We start from the raw sequence: 14,399 nt of genomic DNA, 5'->3' as shown, positions 1-14,399 counted from the left end.
GTACTCATGACATTTGAGTAAAGACTTGCCTGACATCCCAGTTCATACACTCAAAATAACGTGGTTCACATGGCTCTGAGGAATTGGTGACTCGAGAAGAATCTGCCAAACCATCTAGATACAGCCATCAAGAACGCTTTATAACCGAGGGCCTGACCAATCCTTCACTTTCAAAGTCTCTGAAAGAACCCAGCTATTAGGCCCCGGGAAATGGCGCCATGTATCTTTCCAAGAATAGTTCTGTCTTTCCTAATTTGGCTTTGCTTCTGCCACGTATTTGCAGAGGAGGGCATGGTGGCCTCATGTGGCATTATGGTTCAGTTTTTTCCTTTGTAAACAGGACTGATAGTTAGAAAAACACATCAGTGTATGCATAGAACTACAGCATCACTTGGCATGCTTTCAGGAAATGCTAAGATTATGTGCTATTATTTAGAAATCAGATGCGTACATGTTGCCTACTCTTTTTAGGAGTAATGTGACTATTAATATCTCTTAGCCACCGAACGCTCCATACTGTTTAAAACCCTGACATAACTCCGTTTGCCGTAACGCCTTCACTGATGCCTGTACCCTCTAGTGACCTCTCCTGTCCTGGACATTTGCTCTCCACAATTTCACATCCGATTCTATTGTTCTTTAATTGTTCCTCACAGTTGGCGCTATGGTTTACCGAGCAGCATCTGTAGTTGTGCTGGGTGTTGAACGGGAGGAGTTCCTGTCTGGAGGCCGGGGAAGCATCCTGTCTTCCTCGACATTGGTTAGAGTTGGTGGAGACTTGAAAGCCTCCATGACAGCCCGCTGCAAAGTTGGCGGGTTCCTGTCCCACTCTCCCCTCTTCAAGCTGGGAACTGCTAAGCCTCTGGCAGTGAGACATGGGCTGGGAATTTCTCAATGCAGTACCTTCGCTGAGAGCTATTAGCATGAGGTGCCATTATTTTCCTTGGATTGGATTTTCTCCAGAATTCTCAGCAGGCACTCCACAAGCAGCGTATGATCGAAACAGGCAAGGATTGGCAAGAGGCTGGTGTGAAAATCAGCAACTGAAAATAGGCGGCAGTGTGTAGCTCGCTCAGAATCCTTCTGGTAAGAGCTACTAGCAGTTAAAGCATCTATCAGGTTTGCCATCCAAGGGATGAGGTATCTGTTGAGTGGGAAGTAGTCACCTGCAGAAAGCAGGCAGCTAGAAATGGTAGAACTCTGGCAGGTTCTTGGAAGATGAACAAGGCACGGCTAAATATGCAAGTTGCTCAGCCCTTGCCCCAGACCCACTAACCCAGAATCTCGATGGGTGGCCTGGAATGTTCATTTTTTATAAGCATCCCCTAGGGACTCCAATGCAGATGGTCTTCCAACCATACGCTGAGAAATGCTGGTTTCAGAGTAGAGGGAAGGCAACCAAATCAGCACAACTTTGGGAAGGCTGTCTTGGGTGAAGGAAAATGAGAGAGCAGCATGCGAGTAAAGGGCCAGGGATGATAGTAAGCGTCCAAATCGGAGCCAAACCGATTACTTAGAGTTTAAAGCCAACTCTGGGGCCAGCCACTTGCTAGCTATTGCTTCCAACCCCTGATATCACAATCACACTGTAACAGTTAGGAATCAAACAGGAGACAGAAATTATATAGTTTCAGGGGAAAAATTAATAACTATAATAGGGTACCACCTACAAGGGGAAAGGGAAATTCTTAGAATACAGAAACAGGAGATAGAAGGAGCAGGCACTACCAACATCTAGGTCCAGGCAGGCATGGGTACGCGTGTGGGGCTGCACGCACGCACACACATACACACACACACACACACACAACACACACACAAACCACCAAGGAAGGCACAAATCTGGGAGTGCTCTCCCATCTGTTAGGAAGTTCAGATCTATGTTGAGCATTTCAAGTCATCTGCTCCGGGTGAGGGTTTCCTAAGGTTTTCAAGCAAAGGACCACTCGTCTCCTCAGACACAAGACAGCAAGCTACTTCCACTGCCTCAGGAGGTTCAGGGAGGTCTAGGGTAACTTGAGTGTCCAAGAAACGTCAGTTTCCTCTAGGTCCAAGCAGATGTCACTATTTCAAAATTTGATATCCCATTCCTTCCCAACCGATGCCTTAACCTCACAAGAGGAACTTAACAAGGCTGTAAATTCCACTAACATTGTAATTCAGCCCACAAAGAGATGCCAAACACCGCTGGCTGCCCTGCACTGCATAGCCAGCTGAGAGGAGCGCTTGAATCAGGAAGGACCCTTTCCTCCTCTAATGTCCCTCCAGCACCCTCTACTGATGACGCTTCACATCGGACCAAATGGCAAGGGAGAAATGTTCCAGTATTGCAAGTAGGGCAGTGGAGGCAGGGTTTGGAGCTGAGAATCAGTGGGCTGTTAACTGGCAAGGCACCTCACTTTCATTCCCTCTCCCACGGTCTCCACCACCACCCCCTGATAAAAACACAAATACTGCATATAGAAATGGGGAAACCCACGATGTAAGACTCACAAAGAACATCTTTCTCATACTACATACTCACATGTATCTAGGGTAACCAACCATTTGAGTTGCCCGATACTGTCCTGCCTTTAGCATTTAAAGTCCTATGTCCTGGAAAACCTCTCAGTCCCAGACAAATGGGAATGATTTGTCACCCTACATGCATCCTGAAGGTTTCTAAACTTTCTCTGCATCCAAATCACCTTTGAACGCTTGGTAAAAATGCAAGTGATTTTGTTAAAAATGCAGTTATTTTGGATTCAAGTGGGCCATGGATGGATTCTTGAGAAATGTTCTACTTCGAGGCTGAAACGGTGTTAATTACTACTTTTAGGACTCCTCAATCCAACTTCTTTGTCCCTGTTCCAAAACTATAATCACTGAAAAGAAAGAAATGACATCCTTTGGAAGACACAGCCAAGGTTCCTGAACCAGAAACGGACACTGACAGATTACTAGTTGATGGGGACCAAAAAAGATAAAAATTACAGTCTGGACTTACCACTTTTCTCTCCTTTCAGTTCTAGGATAAATCATTTTCCTTCAGTGTCACAAAGTATAACAAAGAATGATGGATGCTGTGAAAATTAGATTGGTGGAGTACACTGAGCTTTTGCAGAGAAGCAGTATATAATACAAGACTTATTTTAAAGACTCCCACAGTGACTGTGATTTGGTAGGTCTTAGAGAATAAGCTGCACAAAACAGACAATTCAGTGCTACTTTTGCTATTTTCACACTGCATGTGGTTCATCATGGCCATTTAAAGATGCTTCTCAAAAACTCAGATGGGGTGAAGAGAAGACACCTTTTGACCCACTGGTCAAATTTATTTATTTTTAATTTTTATTTTTTAAAAAATATTTTATTTATTTATTTGACAGAGAGAGAGCACAAGCAGGAGGAGCGGTAGGCAGAGGGAGAGGGAGAAGCAGGCTCCCCACTGAGCAGGGAGCCCCATGCGGGGCTCCATCCCAGGACCCTGGGATCATGACTGAGCCAAAGGCAGACGCTTACCCGACTGAGCCAGCCAGGTGCCCAAATTTATTTTCTTTTTTACTTTTTAAGACATTCTTAATATTAATTGAATTTCTATAGTGTTCCAAGCACCCTGCTAAATTCTTTACATGCATTACTACATTTAACCCTCGCAACAAGAGCTTTGCCCATTTTATAAAGAAGTGGAGTACCTGCCCTAGATTATACATCTAGTAAATGGTGTCGTCTGGACTGAAACTTAGGTCTGTTCACTGAAGCAAAATGTGCTTAGCACTGGAGAGCCATGGGAGGAGACAGCGTGGTCCCGTGCCCTGTTGTGTTACTGATGGAGGGATGCACAGGCTGCGGTGGGAATGCAAAGGAAGTGCCTGTTACACTCTCCAGGGCTTCCAGGGTAAAATTCAAATCCTTTTACCTAACACATCACGACCTGGTTTCCCAAGCCCCTCGCCCTTCTACCAGCCCCGCGGGGACCCAGTCACTCCGCAGAAACCAAGGATGCCGGCGCTTAGACATCTCCAGTTTGGTTTCGGAGCAAGGGGGGGTGGATTAAGGCCCGAGAGACCTCGGCCTAAGATACACGTCTTCATTCCCACCTTCGCCATATCCCGGCTCCTCACGGGACTCCCACGGCACCTTCAGTCCGTGCTCCCCTCCAATCCCGACCCTCCCACCCGCTCCTTAGCGAGCCGGCACTCCCGGCGCTGGGAACACGGAGCTGCCCGGACTCCAGCCGACGGCGCCGGAAGTGGCGGCGGCGGCGGCGGCGCGTGACGTCAGCGGAAATACCTGAAGCCGCGGCCTGTGGTTGCGGGATGTCGGAGTCGGTGCTCCTCTCTTAAGGTTCCCCGGCAGCCGGCGGCGGAGTGGACCTGGGGCAGCGGGGTCCGTTCCAGGATCGAGCGGGTTTGTACCAGCGCGCCGGGCTCCGCCGGCTGCCGTGAGGTCCCGGTTCTCCTGGGTGGCTGGGGGTATGGGGACCGCCCCGTGAGGACCCCCCCCCGGTCGACCTCCAGGACCGCATCCTGGGGCTCCTGGAAGAGAAGGCTCTAAAATAGGGAGAGTTGCTAACTCTGCGTCAGGACCGGGCTTTTTCACCTTCGAGGACCGCCTATTCTGCACTTCAGCTGTGAGAGAGGTATTGGTTTCCCTTTTTACAGAGGAGGAAACTCTGACCCGGAAAGGTGAAGTCAGCTGACAGGTCATGCAGCTGGGAACTGCTAGATTTAGATTCAGAGCGAGTCAGGCTGGCGCCGGGGCCCTCGCCTTTTACCTTCTGCAGGATTCTCAAGCTTTATGTGGGTAAAGAATCCCAGGATGGAAGGTGGGGTTAGTTAACAGTTTCTGGGCCACAAAATCAGAACTATAACTAATTGTGTTAAGAGTTTCTGACGGTCTTGTTGAGAGAAAATGGCAGCTTCCTCTACACGTCTTGTGGGAGTGGAAGGTTGGTATTTGACTCTGCCATTAACTCTTTTTGGGCAGATGGCAGTCTCTGTCATCTCCCTACCTATTAAATGAGAAGGAATTATATACTTATCACCTGGGGAAATTTGTTAAATGTCCATATTCCTGGGCCCAGCACAGCTCAGGAGGTCTGGGGAGGGTCTGGAAATTGGTATGCTGAATAAGCCATAAAATGAGCTTCTTACCTGTGAGGACTTGAAATGTGAAGCTTTCTTAGAGCAATAAGGAAGTGGGTCATAGGTTCAGAACATGTGGCTCGAACCTCCCTGTTTTTGTCTCTTTGTAGCTGTGTTCCTATATTTGCTGTGAGCTAAAATTTTATTGGCAAAAATGCCAAATTAGTATTATTGGCCATTATGAGGTGTTTCTTTTCAATTAACTGAAAACTGGAAGTTAATAAAGTTTGAATGTTAATCTACTTCCTGTTGATTTCCTGAGTGACTCTGGGTGAGCCACTTAACCTTGTGGTCCTCATACATGCCCACTTAGAACCATCTCCTACAATGCTTGTCACAAAGACAAACACTTGTATCCATCCTAAATCAGATCTTCTGAGACAGGCCATGGGTATTTTTAACAAGCTTCCAGGGAAGTTTAATTATAAGTTTAGTTATAATGGAATGTGGAAATGCCCTTGGAAACTGAGTCTGAGCTTATTTCTCAATATCCATATAGGTGAGGGAATATTACAGTTTCTTGCAGACTAATAAGACTAATGTGGTAGATCTTAGAATTTCTTAACATGTACTTTCTTGTGAAAGAAGCAAAAGTACTGTAAGATGGTTGGGACGCCTGGGTGGCTCAGTCCAGCTCTCGATTTTGGCTCAGGTCATGATCTCCGGGTAGTGAGATCAAGCCCTGCATGGGCTCTGCGCTGGGCGTGAAGTCTGTTTAAGATTTTCTCTCTCCCTCTGTCCGCCCCACTCCCCACGCTCACTCTTTCTCTAAAAAAAAAAAAATTAAAAAATACTATAAGATTGCAGAAGATAAACATTAAAACCAGCAGTCCTAAGTGACTTATTAGGCTCCTTGATTGAGATGCTATGATGACAAATTAATTTTACATAGAATCTCCAATTGCATTGAGCTTGAAAGGATTATAATGACTCCCTTAGATAGTTCACACTCACAATCCTAACTAAAAGCACTTTTTTTTTATTTTCAACAGATAACCATTGCGTGATTTTGATCAGGAATGAAATCTGAAAGCTAAGAGCAGAAGCCTTTTTGGTCAACATGGAGGACAAAAGACGGCGAGCCCGAGTGCAGGGAGCCTGGGCTGGCCCCGCTAAGAGCCAGGCCACTGCTCAGCCAGGCAAGAGCTCGTGGGGATCTTGTGTGAATGTCCTTGCATTTCACTTGATGTTAAGGAGTTATTTAAAATGTAGCTGGTACATTGATTTTCTTGATGTTCATCTTTTATCGAGGGTTGAGTTATAGTATTTCTCATATTTAGTCACAGCTCTCAAACCTTTCAGTGTGTGAGGTGGGATCTCCAACGGACTTTACTAATTGATTTCTAGGTGTCATATCAGTTATCTTCAAGTAGATTTTATTGGCACTTGCTCCCCAGAGCAGACTTTTTGAATCTGGTTCACGTCTATTCTTGCTCTTGATTCAGCTACCACTGCTAAGAGCCATCTCCACCAGAGACCTGGTCAGACATGGATGAACAAGGAGCATCATCTTGTGGACAGACAGTTTGTGTTCAAAGAACCCCAGCAGGTAAATTCTTATTTCTCCGACAACAGTAACAGATTTGCTTGTAAAAGGTATATTCACATAGTAGACAGTCCGATGGTGACTGAATAAATTCACTAATAAAAGGAGCGTGAAAGGCCTATAATAATAATGAAATGTGGAGTATCAATTTCCTAGTATGTCTGAAGATTCTTTATAGTCTGCTCCCAACTGATGGGCATATATAATTCCCATTTTGGTGGGGGGAAGGAGGTTATACTAGGACTGGCGCTTGCACTGGTTATCTGAGTTCTAACAGTCCTAAAACCATGCTGTCTTTAGTGCTGGTGTAGCACATGTCTCTGGAATTGGGTTGAAATTTTCAGCTACTACAATGCCTGATTTTTTAGCTTTTTTCCCCCCACCATGGAGAAAAATTGTAAGAAACAGTGAAGATTCACTGTTGTTAGTGACATGGAAAAAGCTAAAAAATGGTATCTTGCTGTAATAGTGATTGTGTAAATAATGATTAAAACTTATTTCTTAGTTTATCTTCTGTTTTATTTTTTAAAAGATTTAACTTTATTTGAGAGAGAGAGAGAGAGAGCACATGTGCATGACTCGGGAGAGGGAGAAGGGGAGAGAGAGAATCTTTCAGGCAGACTCTGGACTGAGCCTGAGCCCAATGCAGGGCTCAATCTTACAACCCTGAGATCATGACCTAAGCCAAAACCAAGAGTCGGATGCTCAACTGACTGCGCCACCTAGGTGCCCCAGTATATCTTCTATTTTAAAAAGTCTCCTGGAAAGAAGGTTTTCCTAGAATTATTGGCTGCTCTGAAATGGATTAATTCTACTTTTACTATTTTTTCTTGCCCACTAGCAACCGTGAAGTAGTTCTAAGAAAAGCAGACAAGGGTCTTTGGTGGGATAGTAAGTGCTTGAAATAAAAAAAGGGATAGTTTTAAATTTGACTTACTTTTATCAGAATTGAGAGGATATGGTCATCCTGCACATAAGCCTTTCTGAGGATTAGGGATCATTCCAGAAGTAAAATCTGCCTGTCTCCTTGCAGGTAGTACGCAGAGCCCCAGAGCCACGAGTGATTGAGTAAGTAATTTGCTGCCTTTCTGTATCTGTTGCCCACAGTAAAATGGAGAGGCCAGATCTTTCCCTCACTGGGTTTTCCATCTGAAAGAGATAATGGCCCAGTTACTGTTTTAATTTTAGGGTGGGATAGTTGTATCTTAGATGTCTTTAAAGTTGGTCTTTTGGGAAGCATTTCTCAATTTGCTGATGGTGTGGAAAATGCAACAAGATACCTCTCCCTAAACTGTGACTCTGGTGTGGATTTCCTGACCCTGATTCATTAATCTGCAGATAGTAAACTAAAATATCTCCTAGGCAAAGACAGAGGCGGATTTTCCCTCAGTCATTGAAACGTGGCATTTTGTTTTATTTTTTTTTTAATTAATTTATTTTAGAGGGAGAGAGAGTGCACACAGGGAGGGGCAGAGGGAGAGGGAGAGAGAAACTTTAGCAGACTCCTCGCTGAGCTTAGAGCCCCACACAGGGCTTGATCTCAAGACCTGAGCTGAAACCAAGAGTTGGATGTTTAACCGACTGTGCCACCCAGGTGCCCTGAAACATGGCTTTTTGGGAAGACTTTAGTCAGGCTCTGTTTTACTAGCAACACTTATGAAAGCTGCTCAAAATCTAGAGGGCCTTGAATGTTCATATAATTGTTCCAGAGCAATTTAAATTCCCCTTATATTGATCTGTATATAAAATATCATCCTTAATTTATAATTCTTCTTACACTGATCTGTATGTAAAATATTCTTTTCTAAAATTAATGAAATTGCCCCTCAGTAGCCCACAGTTTAGTAAATGAAATAGACATGTAATCAGATAAATTGCAGTCATGTATATTATAAAACAGTAGACTTGTAGTAAGGTCTAGTGGTAGCACAGAGGATGAGAGGTTAACATTATTTGGGTGGATTAGAGGTCAGGAAAGTGTTATAGAAGGTGAGGCTGAACTGAGATTTTGAGGAATGAATTAGAATTTTCTGCCAGACCAAAGCTCGGGTGGGTTGGATTGGGGATGCTGGATGTGGGGAGGCATTCCAGCTTGTAGAAAAGCAGGATTAGAAATAACCGTGGTGTGGAGTGCCTGGGTGGCTTAGTGGGTTAAGCATCTGCCTTCGGTTCAGGTCATGATCCTGGGGTCCTGGTATCGAGCCCCACATCGGGCTCCCAGCTCAGCAGGGAGTCTGCTTCTCCTTCTCCCTCTGCCCCTCCCCCTGCTAGTGCTTGCCTGCGCTCTCTGTCAAATAAATAAAATCTTAAAAAAATACCATGGTGAATTCAGGAGATTCCAAGCAGCAGTGGAGGGTCATGAGTGGATGGGAGCTGTCAAGAAGTGGAGCTACATCATGGGGACCTTGAATGCAGTGCTGAAAAGTTGGTGGGGAGCCTTTGAAAGATTTTAATCGGAGCAGGGACCTCATTAGACATGTATCTGAAAGCAACAGAAGCTCAGAGCCCTGAGATGTATTTGCTGTCTGTAAATGCTCCTATTCCAGAGTCTCCAAAGAGATGCTCTATTTGGTACCCCTTTGTGTTGATAGATTTCTGGACCATATCAGCCTAAATTATGGATGAAATATAAAGGGGTAGAATCATAATTTATTTTATCCCAGTCTTTGTCTCCATAGCCTGATCCTCTCAGGATTCAATTCCCAGTGACATCAATGATCTGGCACCTTCTTGCACTTCATCTCAGTGGTGGAACAAGGTGGGGTTATGCTTCCCTCATAGTGTATCCTCATTCTGAAATGATATTGGTGACCAGAAGTTTGGGAACTGCAAAGCACGGCCCTTCCACTGGGTGGAGGCTATTATTTGGCTGGTACTAACGAGTCTGTTTTCTTAATTTCTGTAGCAAAGAGGGTGTGTATGAAATCAGTGTATCACCCACAGGTGTATCTAGGTAAGTGCATCCTCCCTAGAAAGTGACTATATTATCGAGTTATAGTCTCTTAAAATATTCTGCTCCCTTACTTGAAACAGGTAACCTCTGCCTCTGAAATTCTTGGGGAGTGAGAATTTAGTAATATCTCTTTTTATATAGCATTTCTAACTTCAAAATATTTTCACAGCCTCTCTTTCAGGTACAAGTAACTATTACTTCTGTAGTTTTTCAGATGGCCAAAGAGATTGAGGACTTTTTCCTAGTGCCACATAGTAACTTAAAAATTGAGTTGATCTAGCCTCCACTTCTATGCTCTGAGTGCTACATGTTATTATTATTATTATTATTATTATTACTTTACGTTATATGTATTACTACATTTATTATATTAATCATATTACTACATATATTTATATATAACATATTAAGTTATGTTAACCCTTAATCTACATGAGTGGATTAATACCTTAATCTACATTAAGGTAAGTTTTAGTAAAGTTAAAGCATATATAATTTAGGGTATAGTTAGCATTAATCCTTTTTTTTTTTTTAAAGATTTTATTTATTCATTTGAGAGAGAGAATGGTAGCAAGAGAGCATGAGAGGGAAGAGGGTCAGAGGGAGAAGCAGATTCCCTGCTGAGCAGGGAGCCCGATGTGGGACTCGATCCCGGGACTCCAGGATCATGACCTGAGCCGAAGGCAGTCGCTTAACCAACTGAGCCACCCAGGCGCCCTAGTTAGCATTAATCCTTATTAAAAACATTTTGAGGGATGCCTGGGGTGGCTCAGTTGGTTAAGCGTCCAATTCTTGGTTTTGGCTCAGGTCGTGGTCTCAGGGTCGCGAGGTCGGGCTTAGCCTATAGTCTGCTTGAGATTCTTTCTTCCTCCCCCTCTGCTCCTTCCCCTGCTTGCACACGCTCTCTCTCTGTCTCTCTCTCTCTGAAATAGATAAAATCTTAAAAAACAAACATTTTTTTTGAAAGCATCCCCTTAATGCAAGAATATACTAATTGTCACTATAAAATAATGAAGCATTTAAAATAAATATATCAGAACTTATATATCTAAATGAGTTGCTTAGAAAGAGCTTCAGAACCTCCCTTTCAAAGCAAGTTTAACAGTCATGCGAGAAACCCAGTTGCATTATTTTGGTCGCATCTCATTGTCAACCAGGTATGGCTTCAGGAAGTTCCAAGGGCTTTGAGAACATTTCTTAAGAAGGAAAAATGATTTTGAGCTGACTTGGCATTATTGAAATAAGCGTATATTCAATGAGAGAAAGAACCCTCATTTGGAAATGTTTATTTTGATACATTCATAAAAGATCACTTTCCCTACAATTGGCTTAGTCTCAGAAGATAACCAATTGTTAAAGTAACACAGGGCCAGGCATTTTATTACTCTACTTTTCATAGTGAGCCTATGAGGTGGATATCATTTTTGTGTTTCAGAAAAACCAAGGTTCAGAGAGGTTAAGTAATTTGCCCAAGGTTTCACAGCAGGTGGTGGTAGAGCAATATTTGAAGCACGTCTCCAACAGCCCTCATGCATTCTTTTTCCTTTATTGCCTCTTTTATTTGTCTTAACATGAAAGTTTATTTCACATTTGGAACATCATGACCTGGTGATAATTAGGGTCTGTTTGCCATGAGAAATGTGGTAAGATGATTTCCTCTACCCAGGAGGGAGCATCCAGATTAACTTCCTCCACTAATGCTTAGAGACTAGCCCATCTTCTCTGTGTGTGTGGTTTTTTTTTTAAAGATTTTATTTATTTTGGGCACCTGGGTGGCTCAGTTGGTTAAGCGACTGCCTTCGGCTCAAGTCATGATCCTGGAGTCCCGGGATCGAGTCCCACATTGGGCTTCCTGCTCAGCAGGGAGTCTGCTTCTCCCTCTGACCCTCTTCCCTCTCGTGCTTTCTATCTCTCATTCTCTCTCTCTCTCAATAAATAAATAAAATCTTTAAAAAAAAAAAGATTTTATTTATTTTGAGAGAGTGTGCACGTGAGTGGGGGGAGGGGCAAAGGGAGAAGGAGAGAGAGAATCTCAAGCAGACTCCACACTGAGTGCGGAGCCCCTGAGGCTGGGCTTGATCCTGGGACCCCAAGATCATGACCTGAGCCGAAATTAAGAGTCAGATGCTTAACCCACTGAGCCACCCAGGTGCCCTTCTTTTCTGTGTTCTTTAGTTAATAATGGTTCTTTCTGCATCAAGGGTGTGTTTGTATCCTGGCTTTATTGACCTAAAAGAAGCCGACTGGGTATTGCAACAGCTTTGTGAGGTCGTTCCCTGGAAACAGAAAACTGGCATCAGAGACGGTAAGTACTGTCTGAGATCGCACTTGTTGCTGCCTGGTCTCCCTTTCTGGAATGTTTTCTGATACCGTTGCCCCTTTCACCACGCCCAGTCTTAATTAAACAGATTTAAAACCTAACAGAGACCCTAAGAATGATTAGGGATTTGCCAGCCAAAAGGGACAGGGAAGAGTATTCCAGGCAGAAGAAACAGCAGGTGGCAGGCTCAGAGATCAGAGCGAACAGGGCAGGAGCATGGACGTGGCAATTCAAGGAACCAAAGGATGTTTGGTTTAGCTGAACTGTGGTTGATAGCTCTCTTTTTGAGTTTGTTCATTACCTTTATTACTTTAAATAGTGCCAGCTTTCCTCTTTTTTCATAGAAACTTCCAGAGCTTTGCTTTTTCTGATTCTGTTTGGCATACGTTCTTTATGATCCTTATTACCGGCTTTTTATTCTCATTTTAGTTTCACAAGAAGAGTCCAGTGTCCTTTAGTTTCAGCATCTGTACTGTCCTGAGCTTGTAAAGATTACTTGACTTGGAACCTGCTCCTCTGTGCGCATCCAAGGGCCAGCAGTATCTGCTATACCAGAGGTGGCCACTGGAGGACGTCCATGCTCTAGCATAAAATTTCCTTTCTGGAACCTTGAGTGAATTCAGATTTTCTGTAAAGAAAGAGGCAAAGTATACTGGCTTCATTTTTGTGACTCAGACATCAGAATAGGGGTCCACTTTTTCTCCTGACTACCAGAGTTTCCACAGTAGGGCTTTTGGTGGCCAAGTTGGCCTCAGTTGCTGCCTTTGTCATTCACAGTAATTGTTAATTTTAAGCAAGTTATAGTTAAGTAGTTTTCTGATTCTGGGTTTTCTGATCTGTAAAATGGTATAATAATACCTACCTCGTAAGGTTGTTGTGATAATTAAATGAGATACTGCCTGATAAGTGCTTAGCAGAATGACTGGTACATAGTAAGCCTTCAGTGAATGCTAGCTGCCTTTATCATTATTGTTCTTACTATAGCAGTTGATATCAGTTGTGGGGGGAAAATAGCAGATCTGTGGATAACTCCCTTTTAGATAAATTGGACATCAAAAACTTCTGACTACAGTTCAGCTTCGTGCTGTCATTGGTCAAAACCCCTTTTTCTTAAAATCAAAAGGTGGCACGTTGATGAACAGTGTGTCTTGTTTCTTGTGTGGATGTTGGTGGCACAGATTCCTGCCTACAAGAGTTCAGACTTCATAACCTGCTTTTTTTTTAGACTCTCCCTAATCTGAACTGTTCTGTAGTGTGAATCCACTCTTATTTATGTCCTCACTGACACAAACAAGTCACACATAGTCTCACCTCAGAGCCTTTGTTGCTATAGTTTCTGCCAACATACCTTCTCTTGTCTTCTTTCTTTGAGCTCTGTCGCATTCTACTCGTGAAATCCCGTGTCCTCTAAGAACGTGGAACCCTGGGTCAGAGCCCATCTTCACTCTGTCTTTGTATTTGTCATGGTTTCTTGCACATTGCATGGCACTCAGTAGGCACACCTTAAGTAGCATTAAACCATTTCAAAGGCCCTGTATTTTCTTTCTTAGATGTAACTTACAAGCAACCAAGACTTACAGCATGGTATGGAGAACTTCCTTACACTTATTCAAGAATCACTATGGAACCAAATCCTCACGTATGTTGGAATATTGTTGTTGGTATGGTTTTATAGACTATGTACTATAAATGTAGAGTTCTATAAAATAACAGTATATTATCTTGTAGAGTTGCATGATGGTTCCTAGTTCCAAAAATCCTCTGGGTTCAAACACTGAGTCTTTCTGCTTACCGTTCTCGGTGTGTTTTTTTAATCTAGAGATGAACTCTGAGGATGAGAAAAAAATTGGAGCTGGAATAAACTGGAACCGGGCGCAAGGATTTCAGGAAAATGAACCATTTCTTCAAATCTTCCCCTTTCCCCAGCTTTTCTGGCCATAGCCTTCTGTGTACACCCTGCCTGGTACACATTTGATTTGGAGCCAAATTCTTATGACTGGCCAGTGAGGTCAGAACTCATCTCTTGCCATTTCTCAGGCTCTTTTGCCATTTGTGAAAAAAAAAACTCGTGTTTTTCTTGTTGACTTTATACTCATTCTGTGGCTGCAGTTCTTAGACTTTAGAAATCTTTTCGTGGCTTTAGCTTATTTCTACTGTTTCTTTTGTTTTTAAAAATTTCCATGACAGTAGACAAGGAGATTCTAGTATATAAATTAAGCTTGTCCAAAGGATAGAGTTAAGGTCCAAGAAATAGCTCCCTGTTTATTTCTTGGAATCTTGTCTTTGGCAAATAATTTTATGCTTTATTGAACGAGACTTTGAAGAAAATGGAGTTTTACTTATGACATAGGGATAAACAGAAATATGACACATTTTAGAGCTTCTAGTAATTTGTAATAATAAACTCCCACTTGACTAAAATGTTTAGGGACAAAATATTGACGGGGGTGGGAG

At 43.1% G+C, this 14,399-nt stretch overlaps 1 protein-coding gene across 8 annotated transcripts in view; it reads left to right on the top strand.

Annotated features, from left to right (window-relative positions):
• The first annotated feature begins 4,277 nt into the window (after positions 1 to 4,277).
• The window catches only part of ALKBH3 (alkB homolog 3, alpha-ketoglutarate dependent dioxygenase), a 68,761-nt gene continuing 58,639 nt past the window's right edge, over positions 4,278 to 14,399 (top strand). For 4 of the 8 annotated variants that reach the window (XR_003610550.2, XM_028111177.2, XM_028111172.2 and 1 more), the window contains exons 1-7: positions 4,278 to 4,621; positions 6,119 to 6,265; positions 6,572 to 6,675; positions 7,706 to 7,740; positions 9,578 to 9,625; positions 11,827 to 11,930; positions 13,496 to 13,584. Coding sequence is in view for 7 of the 8 variants with exons in the window: in XM_028111177.2 (XP_027966978.1) it covers positions 6,187 to 6,265; positions 6,572 to 6,675; positions 7,706 to 7,740; positions 9,578 to 9,625; positions 11,827 to 11,930; positions 13,496 to 13,584 (459 nt within the window). In the remaining variant the exon portion in view is untranslated. The other 4 variants (XM_088018032.1, XM_088018034.1, XM_088018030.1 and 1 more) reach the window with 4 other exon arrangements.

Source organism: Eumetopias jubatus, unplaced genomic scaffold (assembly GCF_037043125.1).
Source record: "Eumetopias jubatus isolate StellerSeaLion01/CBP00866 unplaced genomic scaffold, mEumJub1_p1.0 scaffold_13, whole genome shotgun sequence".
NCBI classification, from domain to species: Eukaryota; Metazoa; Chordata; class Mammalia; order Carnivora; family Otariidae; genus Eumetopias; species Eumetopias jubatus.
The sequence above is the reverse complement of the archived record's forward strand: the minus strand, read 5'-3'. Positions and strand labels throughout refer to the sequence as shown.